This window comes from Synchiropus splendidus, chromosome 14, assembly GCF_027744825.2.
Source record: "Synchiropus splendidus isolate RoL2022-P1 chromosome 14, RoL_Sspl_1.0, whole genome shotgun sequence".
Lineage (NCBI taxonomy): Eukaryota > Metazoa > Chordata > Actinopteri > Syngnathiformes > Callionymidae > Synchiropus > Synchiropus splendidus.
This window is the reverse complement of record NC_071347.1, coordinates 4,673,117-4,682,953: the sequence shown is the minus strand read 5'-3', so window position 1 is coordinate 4,682,953 and position 9,837 is coordinate 4,673,117. Positions and strand designations below refer to the sequence as shown.

The window sequence follows — 9,837 nt, the reverse complement described above, 5'->3', positions numbered from 1 at the left end:
TTTGGACCTCTGTCGAGGGCAGTCATGCAAACTAGGCCGCCAAGCAGGGGATAATTGGGCATGTAATTATGAAAAGTCAAAAATGCAAATGAAGGCATGGATATGGCGGCTGGTCAAGAGAACGTCTGGACATTTGACCTATTTTCTGTCCTGTAAAAGGAGCGTTTCTTGCCGAGTCTTAGCCTGGATTAACACGTGCCAAAGCAATTGCGCTGACACTTGGGTACGGGGGATTACCATATGACTCCATAAAGGAAGAAGATATTGAAATTTGGAGCAGGAGGGCTCCTTGGGCCATGTGGCTCCTTTTGTTTCACTAACGCCTCTCCCGTGTGTCGCACAGGCTCGGAGATTGTATGAACCCCTGACCTTCTTCTGGGATTCTCTTCTGAGGCTTCCACGGCTACTGTAAGGCTTCACTTTAAGGCGCTTACTTGACAGCTCAGTTTCATTGAGGAAAAATCTCTCCGTGACAAAACATCGATTGCCTACAAATCTACTTAGTGCTGTCTTGTAAGGAAAACCTTTTGTTATTATATTGACGAAGTAGGGGGTTGGATCAATCTTATTTGGCCACAATAACATTTCTCGCACACCTGCTTCTTAGAGACTAAAAAAAGAACGGTGACTGCTCTTACCTCCATACTTTCAATAACTGCACCTCTGTTTTCTGAGAATCTACTGCTGTGAATTTAACTGAGGTGAGAGTGATTCTAGCAGCCAACTTGGTTTCCAACGTTCACATAGTTTGGGTTCTGGCTGACTCACAAGACAATGAAACTTGAGGTCTTTATTCACAGATTCAAATTTGTCACTCTGCCACACCTGGGTCAGTACCAGGAGCGGTGCAGCACCCAGGTCACCGCGACACACGAGAGACAACAGCTCATCGGCTCGTCTCAGATGACCATGAGCTTTCAGATTTTTGTACTGCACCTGAAAGTTAAACACACAGTAGAGCTGAGCAGAGGTTCATAGAAGCTCAGAACTACTTCACTGTTGAGTTTATTCACCGCTCAACGGGAGACAATCTGGGAAAGTCTCACACATACAGAATTAGCGAGACAGAATGTAACGTCTCTGTGGAAGACAGTGAGGTCTAGTGTGTGAAAGATGATCCACCCATGCTCACATCTGAGACCCTCGCGATGTTCGGTGAACCAGGGTTTGACCACCATCTGCTGAGCTCTTTACTGGTCTGATGTTGTTGTGTGTTGTTGTGCAGAGGGTCTGGTGAACCAGGAGACCAGGAGAGCTGTTTCCAGCAACAGTCGATCTGCAGTGAGGAGCTCTCCAGGTCCACCTCACTAACTGATGTATGTGTAGATCAGATTTTCTGTGACCTCGACAGCTATGTATTGGCTGCAGAAGTTCAGTTACTCAGCAGTGAGACACCAGGAGGAAGCACAGGTGTGTGTGAGAGACCAGCACTTCAAGTGTCCATTATATATTCTCTTTTTCTACTTGGCAGGTTTAGATCCTGATATTTCTCTCTACACGTGTTAGTTTTTCACTGCGGAGCTGTTCCTTTTTTGTTGGAAGGAAGCTCTGAGTCTTCATCAACGTCATCCTCATCGGCACATAAGCATCAACACAAACACATTGATGCAAACACATGCTTACACACACTTGCATTTCTATCCTTGTCTTCATCCTCAAATTGAGTCTCAACCTAAAAAAAAACAGAATCACAGTTGAAGATGCTCAAGTTTTCACTGGGTGCAAGGGTGAGATCACAAATGTGTGCGGTGTGTGTGTTTGTATCAGCGGGACCGCTCACAGGGAGGAGTTTGGAGAGAAAGTTAGGGAGGTATGACGGTTTGGACACGCGGGGAAGAATGACATGTCTGACCAAGAATGATCGAGGTATTCATTACGCTCATCTGATTCCAGTTGAAATGACGTAAAGAAAACACAGCACACTTGCTTTGCTGTTCCTTGACTTGACATTTATTCGCCTACCTACGACTCCAGCAGTGTTTCCGGTGCAGCTATAACACACATGTCAGTACTCCATGCATATCACCTTAAGTCTGTTACAAAACCAGCATATAAAAGCATTAATGTTTTTCAACTACCCAATGAAACCACAACATTTTAATGCACTAGAAAATGTCATATATAAATCTAAGTAGTATAAATAGAAATTTGGTCCATCAAGGTGATTACTATAATATTATGTACATTAGATTATAATTGGTATTACTCCAGGCCCTTTTATATTGACTTCAACAGCAAATGTGCCACTTTCCCAGTCATGGTATTTACAGAGTGGAGCTCAGTGCACAAGTTGTATAAAAGATTTTTAAAAAACAATTGTATGTAAAAAGCAAAAAAAAAAAAAAAAATCCCTTTTCCCATTTGGCTCGGTGCCAATAAATACAAAGGTTTTGGAAAAACAGTGGTTAGTCAAATGAAATGTCTTGGGTCAGAGCATTACGTGAGTACACAGCTTACATCAACGTTAGATGTACAAGATCAAATATATTTAGAAAGATAAAAAGGCACACGTTACAAAAACTGCAGCAAAGAGTGCGGCCTCAGAACTGCAACGCAAGGGTTTTACTGAGCTGCTGCCCTCACAAGTTCTCTCAGGGAGAGGAAATGAAAAAAGGCCATGAAAAAGTTGTTAAAGTTCTTTGTGGTTTTTTTTGTTTGTTTTTTTTGGGGTGTTTACACCAGCGACTCGAGGCTCTCGGCGGAGCTGGCCGCTCCCACCACGATGATGCCGTTGTTGCCTGACAGCTGGAGCGTTTTCTCGTCTTCCTGGGTTCTGATGAGACTCAGCATGGCTTGGTACAAGAACTTGAACTGCTCCTGGGGAAACAGCAAGGGATGTGGAAATGTTGTCACCAGGTGGCTTCACATCAATCAGACGCACGTATTAGAGCCAAGAAAACAAATTCAGCCACTTTGTAAAATCTGAGTCTTTCGCTTCCATAAGCTGCAAGTCAATTTGTTGGCTCTCTCCCTCCCTCAACATCTTTTTTCCACAGATTTTTCGACTTCATTTCGCGGTATGAAGTCTAAAATAACTTGACCACAGTTTAACTTTGCACCATATTTACATCCTGGCCTTCTTTTACTCCACCTCCTAGCCTGGAGCTGGTGTTGCTGGGCAGCCGAGTGGTCTTCCCTTTGAGTGAGACTTGTGTTCACAAATGCAAAATGCCAAAGCTGCCTTCAATATTTCCAATCAAATCACTTCCCATTGACTTTCTTCACTAGATAAACACTCATGGAGCAACTCTGCTGGAGTTTTACCATCAGTATTCATTAGTGACACAAGAAGAGGCTGAAGCTGCATTGTGTCTAGTAGGGATGGGTGAAAACTTATCCTACACCATATACTGCCAGAAACGATTTCCCAGATGAGAGTTCTGATTCTCATTGTTAATACAGGGGAACCTTTGATAATGACACTGGTGGAGTCTGAGTCTCTGGATCCGTGTTTATTTTGTTAGATGGAGTGGTCCTAATAGGTTCTCTGACATGGTCGTCGGCCTTGATTCACATCAACATATGCAGAGTCTCCCGCTGCACTGGCGCCTCGGTGAAACACTGTGGTGAAAATAGTTGGATATTGGATGGAGTTCTGCTCCGGTATTGGGGGCGGCGTCCTCTTCCGCGTCCCCATAAAGGTTCACCGACCGCGGACACACTCGCGCAGGCGGCGCTAATCCTACAACCCGGCATCAGTTAGGGACCATCAACAAATTCCAAAACAGTCAAAGTATTAGTGCAATCTTCAATAAGGCGATGAAAATCAACCATTTTAGGAGAGAGAATTGTGGAAAAAGGGTTTTCATCTCACAAGACAAAGGACTGACACTTTGTATAATGATTTGGAGAATATAATATGACTAAATGATTTATTCACATTATTTCTTCAGCAGCATCTCGGAAATGTGTCCAGATGGGTCCATAGTTAAAGTCAACTGTGAGGAGACATGGGATCCAGTAGACAGACGGCTCAATTTAAATAAAGCTGGCAGAGCAGTCTGTCAGACACCAGCGGCTTCTACCAGAGACGTGAAACACTGAATTTCTCATCTCTACACTTAGTTGATTATGATATTTCAACTTAAATAATGATGTGTAATGAATGGGTCTTTCAGCCCTACGTACGTATGGAATTAAATTCATTATATGCATTGTAGGCTTTGTACTGGAAAACATCCAATACTCGCGCACTTGTTACCAGATTGTTGAATGAAGACATTTATTATTTTTTTTTTAATATCTGAGTGACTCTCATTTTGGCAGTGTTTTGTTTGCTTCTGCCTGAACACATTTTAATGCCCCCCCACTTTGGTTCTGCTTTATCTTGAATAAACACAGGCTGGTTCGATAGAAAGCACAGAGGTTCAAAGAATCCCGAACCACAACGGTTCCAGAAACAGAACCGTGTCTGTGTGAAAGGGCTCGTAGGCGTCATAGTTTTCAATATGTAGAGGATCAGCTGGCCGGTATCAGATAAGGCGACTGAACACACTCCGGTATGTGACGGACTTCTCTGGATGAGCTGAAAGCTTTCTGAGAGTTGCGGCTAGCCCAAGGCTGTTGTTGCTGTCACCAACGGTAACATGATGAAGGGTTCCGAGGCAGTCACAGATTCCTCTTTCAGAAACTTGTTGTCCTTCTACTAGTCACGAGGTGTCGGCAACTTTTAGGGAGACAAACCCTCCTCCTTATTGAAGCACTGATTCACTAAACAGTGCACATCATGAGTGACTTTTGCTGTTCAGTTACAGACTTACAATGTCACCGAAGACTCCCGGCCTCATGAGATTGGTCAGTCTGGCCACTTGGAAGACGTCCACTAGACCTTCAGCCTGAAGTTGGCACATGAGCGACATCAGAGCGCAGAATGTTCCAGCTGTGACGCCCCCGACACTGAGGAGAAGAAGAAAACTCTCATGGTCATGAACCTGGACTAGTCAACCTTCAGAGTAAAGACTCACTCGTCATGGACGACTGTGGGCCCTTCCTTACTGGCAACCCCCTCTTTCATCAGGTGGAGGAGCTCAAACGTGTTGCTCATGGGACTGTCGGGGTTCGGCCAGCGAGGAGTTCGATAGCGCTTGACTTCCAGAACAAAGTCGTCCTGTGGTGGAGAGAGAGGATGGCAGTGAGTAGAATTTCAACGTTCTCTGGGTGTCTTCAAAAATGGATGTGACAAGTAGAAAACAGCAATTTGGGGGAAAAAAAGCACCAGTCTAGTAAGAAGCAGACACCTGTTTAGCTTCCAGAACAAAGTCCTGCACCACCAGCATGTCCTCGTTAGCCAGGCAGACGTGGTTCTCTTCTTTCAGGGAGACAGAAAACATCTCGTAGCTCACTGGCTGCCCTTTGGAGGGCCACAGATTGTTCTCGCCTTTTTCTTCCTGCAGACAGACAAAGATGGAACGCATGGGACACTTATCAGGGTTTCACCTGCTCATTTCTAGTTTATCCTTCATGAATACGGAACAGAACTCCTGATTGTGAGTCTTGTTCTCTATTCCATACACAGTGGTACCTCGGTTTTCGAACGTCCCGGAATTCAAACAAATCTAAGTTCGAACAAAAATTTCGAGATTTTTTTGCTTTGGATTTCAAATGAAAATCCAGAACCCGAACGCCCCCGAAAAAATCCGGAAAAAACATAACATGCGCGGACCGACCAGCTGACCCACGATGCGCTTTGTTATTGTGTATAACGCAGCCTCTGTATGCTGACGTGTCCCGTTAGCTACATTTACTGAGAGTTTTTTCTTCATATTGAGGTGTAGAACCTTTCCTGACTCCGCACTGGACCGTGGTCGAGTGTCACAGGGGAGGTGCTCGCTCTCCACACCTCCGAGGCTGGAGCGCTCACTCCAGGGTTTGATGTCCTGTTGTGGGCTGGAGCTGGGACAGGGATGAGGCGAGTCTGGGACAGAGCGTTACTTGGTTTATGACTTTGTCACAGCCAAACTGCACAGAGGCGCACATTCAGAGCTGGACACGCACCGGGCACCTCTTCACTTCTGGAGAGACGTCACTCACTCGGCAACCCCTCCCACATGCAGCGGTCGAACAAATCGCTTCTCGAACGGCCGTCTGGAACAGATTGTGGTCGAGAACCGAAGTACCACTGTATGTCACTAACATGTCTGAGTGAAGGTGCGGGTGTCACCCGTCTCCAGTCTCTCAGCTCCCGTTCCCAAATTCTGAGTAAGTCTTCGTCACTGTTCTGCCTGGCAGGAACTCTAATATTTAAACCATCATCTATCAGGCAATGATTGATCAAATTGGTTTAATCCCTTGCACCCCCTGAATATCAGTTTCCACACCCCCCATTTAAAAAAAGAAAGCATTTATTGTATTTCAAACCGGCTTCTGAGCACATAAACAACTCCAGCATCTTGCAGTGGTGTCTGCCATGAGAAGTAGCAGAATGAACATAAATGGTTCAAATAGCTGATCTTTCTTAATGTGCTCCTTTCCCAGAGTTGATGTACGATTGAGCAAGTGCAGCAGTGCAATATTAACAAAATAGTAGGGATGCTCCGATCAACGATCATGATCGGTACGACTACGCGGGGACAGAAACGACCGGATCCGTCGGCGTTTTGGAGTCAGGTTCAGCATTCGTCAGCCTCCTGAATCTGAAATGTTTGAAAATGCCGGAGTAGAAACTTTGGCCACGTGTAGCGGGACTTAGAGACAGAGAGCACTGCATTTATCAGTGTGTAAATATTTCACAGACAGTTTCACACCGAATTAAATGTTTTTCAGTTGTCCTTTTGACATAATAGTTTCTGCATTCAGCAGGGTTTTCTCATTTTTATGCCTCCTTGAAGAGGTATATAAAAACATGTCTGAATTCAAATGATTTAATGACTCATTTCTTCACATCATCTACACAGATGCACTCATCATTTAGATTACAAATTCACTGTCAATCCATGTGATCGGTATCAGTGATCGGCAGCAAAAATCCTGATCGGGAATATAACTGCACTTATGTTTCCTGCTAGTTATAGGTTCTTCACATTTCGTCACACATTTGTTGGCGATGAAACACATGTCTCTATGCTGATTCTGTGCACTTCAACAGTGACCCCCTTTCTCATTTGTCTTCATATAAATGGTCACTTTGCTTCATATAAAGGTGGATTTAAAAGAGCGTAACAGTAATGTGTATTGTAACCAGGCGTGAACTACTTCTGATGATGAAGATGAAAACTGATGTTGTCCTCAGATCAGTTCCTCCTGTTTTTCCACCCAGGCTCTGCTCTCGCACGACAGGCTAAGGCTTCATCAGAAACACATCTATACCAACCTGAGATGGATTGGCACAAATGCATGGCACACAAGTGCAGCATCTAACTGAAATAAAAAGAAGATCCTGGAGGGAGTTTGACGACTCACACTACTCACCTCACTGGCTGCAGTTCCGGGCAGCGACACAATGACCTGAGTGTTGTGGTCCCAAATCATCCTCCAGAAGTCCTTCATGGTGTCGGGAAAAGGCTGCTGAGTGATGATGAACTCTTTGCTTTGTCTGTAACCCTATAGTCATGAAAACGTTTTTATCAGTCAACACGTTCTTTTGCCCTGTTCTGGAAATGTTGCCTGTAAAATATCACTGTAGCGTTGTTAGTTCTCACCACCAGATAAGAAGCATTAATGTAGTCCGAGGTTTCTCCGGCAGATGTGCACAGACGAACTCGAGCCCTCTCAACTGCAGGGCAACATGAACCCACATGAGCGATGTGCATGTTATAGTATAAGCAAGTGGAAGTAGTTAGGTCTTCGTTCTACTATGTGATTTCAGCATTTTGTTGTTTCCTTTTCCAAAACAAATCAAAGCCGACGCACTGTGTTGAGGACTTACTGGGAATGATGGAGCCGCTTCTGTTCTTGCTCCGATTGCTTTCCTGGAGAGCTGTGGAATATTCCGTCTGCTTCAAGTCGGAGTGACACACAAGCTGTGGAGAAATGAAATGTAGTCCATGCCAGAATCTATAGGAACCAATGCCACGATGGAAGTATGGTATGTTTGTTCTAAGGGCCCTAGAGCAGATAGTTGTGTTAACTGGGTTTTATTTCCGACAGTGACCAAAGATTTCAACCTCAGCGTATCATTTAACCAAATCAGGTGTTGACAATTGTTTTCATATTCCTCCTATGTTCTTCTGAGAGTCACACCTTAAACTGTTTCTCCAGACGTGTCCTTCCAGCCGGTCCTGGAGTCAGCAGCTCATCGATGTACCGGTGCAGTTGAGGGGCTTCTACCTCGGTCTCCCCAGACAAGATGGCCTCCACCAAGGCGTCATGGATGAAGACGTACTGTTCCTTCAGAGGTGTGGTCACCAAGGTTAGCAAGAGCATTTGATGTTCATTGGCATTCATGACTGGAAAAACTAATCCATCAGCATGTAGTGAGTAGTGTTTTCTCACCTCTGTCTGGACCAGATAGTTCCTCTGCGTCCTGATGTGTTTCAGGAAACTGGTGATGTTCACCACCCCTTCTTCTTTAACCTGCTTCAGCATGCTGTCCAGAACAATGTACGTCCCAGTGCGACCCACACCAGCACTGCCCAACAACACCACATGGAGCAGAGGAGACTCAAGTTCAAACCACGTCATGAGACCATGTCGTGTTCTAGCCTACCTGCAGTGCACAACCACTGGGCCCATGTCAGCGCTTCTGGCTCTGGACGACCTGCGGACGAAGCTGAGCAGCGGCAGGGCCAAGTCCGGTACCCCCATGTCGGGCCACTGAGTGTAATGGAACTGGGAGACTGTGCGCTCATTCTTTTTCCCTTTCAAAGACCCCTGCGGTGAGTGGAAACATCACTTGGCTTTCTATTCAACACCAAGTGAACTACACAACATACTGAAGTAGAGCGTCAGTCTCTCCAAAACGCAAGCCTTTTCTCAGCTCCATACACACTGAAGCCACATTCTCATGTTGATGCAATGATGAAAACTATCTCTCTATTCAAGACTCGGTGTCATGAGGAAGGAAACACACACACACACACACACACACACACACATAGACACACACAGACACACACACACACACACACACACAGACACACACAGACACACACACACACACACACACACACACACCAGTCAGTCACCAACTGAACGTTGTGGAAGACACTACTACTTCTCAGGCACAGACTGTGGCAGTAAATTGCTGGCCTGAAGGTCAGGTGGGTCACCGCTGTAGTGAGTGTGGTTCGGCTCTTACCTTTTTGTTCTGGATGTTCCTGATGTTAAAGGTTCTCTGAGTGTAGTAGGCCATCTCCTTGCTGTGCTTCAACGTCACCAGGAGACCCCCGTACTCCTCCTGAACCTCTGAGGGCCAGTACTGGTCACACTTTTTCTATGCAGACAGTCGTTTAAAAAACAGGTGAGTGTGCGTTCATCTGACACTAATAACCTAAACACTCACTCGTCCTTTCTCCAGCAGATTCGTGATCATCACAATTACGCCGACATTCTGCTCCCAAATCATCCTCCAGAAATCCTCGGTGCTGGACTTCAGAGGGCCCTGAGCCGCGATGTACGACCGTGGAGCCTTGAAACCCTGCAGGAGAAAAGAGCAGGGGACAATAACCTGGGACTCCAAGTAGGTTTGACAGCAGGCGGACACAAAGGCATCTATTGGTTGGTGTCTACGCCTGTTATATATGTTGTAACACTAAAATCACTTGCATGATGAGCCTGCCTTTTGTCAATGATGTTAGAATGAACGGCTCCAGAATATGAAGCTCTTATTCTCTTTATCGGCATGTCCTGTCTGAACATGGTCTGGAGCCTCCCTGCAATAATGTTATGACTCATCTGTTT

At 45.4% G+C, this 9,837-nt stretch overlaps 1 protein-coding gene across 4 annotated transcripts in view; it reads right to left on the bottom strand.

The window, feature by feature from the left end:
• Window positions 1–1,942: 1,942 nt before the first annotated feature.
• The window catches only part of ptprz1a (protein tyrosine phosphatase receptor type Z1a), a 59,441-nt gene continuing 51,546 nt past the window's right edge, over window positions 1,943–9,837 (bottom strand). For all 4 annotated transcript variants that reach the window (XM_053885419.1, XM_053885420.1, XM_053885421.1 and 1 more), the window contains 12 exons: window positions 9,440–9,574; window positions 9,236–9,370; window positions 8,645–8,808; window positions 8,431–8,566; window positions 8,179–8,325; window positions 7,865–7,958; window positions 7,638–7,711; window positions 7,408–7,539; window positions 5,238–5,387; window positions 4,965–5,107; window positions 4,761–4,896; window positions 1,943–2,817 (listed from right to left, as the gene is read on the bottom strand). In XM_053885419.1, the coding sequence (XP_053741394.1) occupies window positions 2,674–2,817; window positions 4,761–4,896; window positions 4,965–5,107; window positions 5,238–5,387; window positions 7,408–7,539; window positions 7,638–7,711; window positions 7,865–7,958; window positions 8,179–8,325; window positions 8,431–8,566; window positions 8,645–8,808; window positions 9,236–9,370; window positions 9,440–9,574 (1,590 nt within the window). In that variant the 3' untranslated portion in view covers window positions 1,943–2,673. The remainder of the gene's footprint in view (window positions 2,818–4,760; window positions 4,897–4,964; window positions 5,108–5,237; window positions 5,388–7,407; window positions 7,540–7,637; window positions 7,712–7,864; window positions 7,959–8,178; window positions 8,326–8,430; window positions 8,567–8,644; window positions 8,809–9,235; window positions 9,371–9,439; window positions 9,575–9,837) is intronic.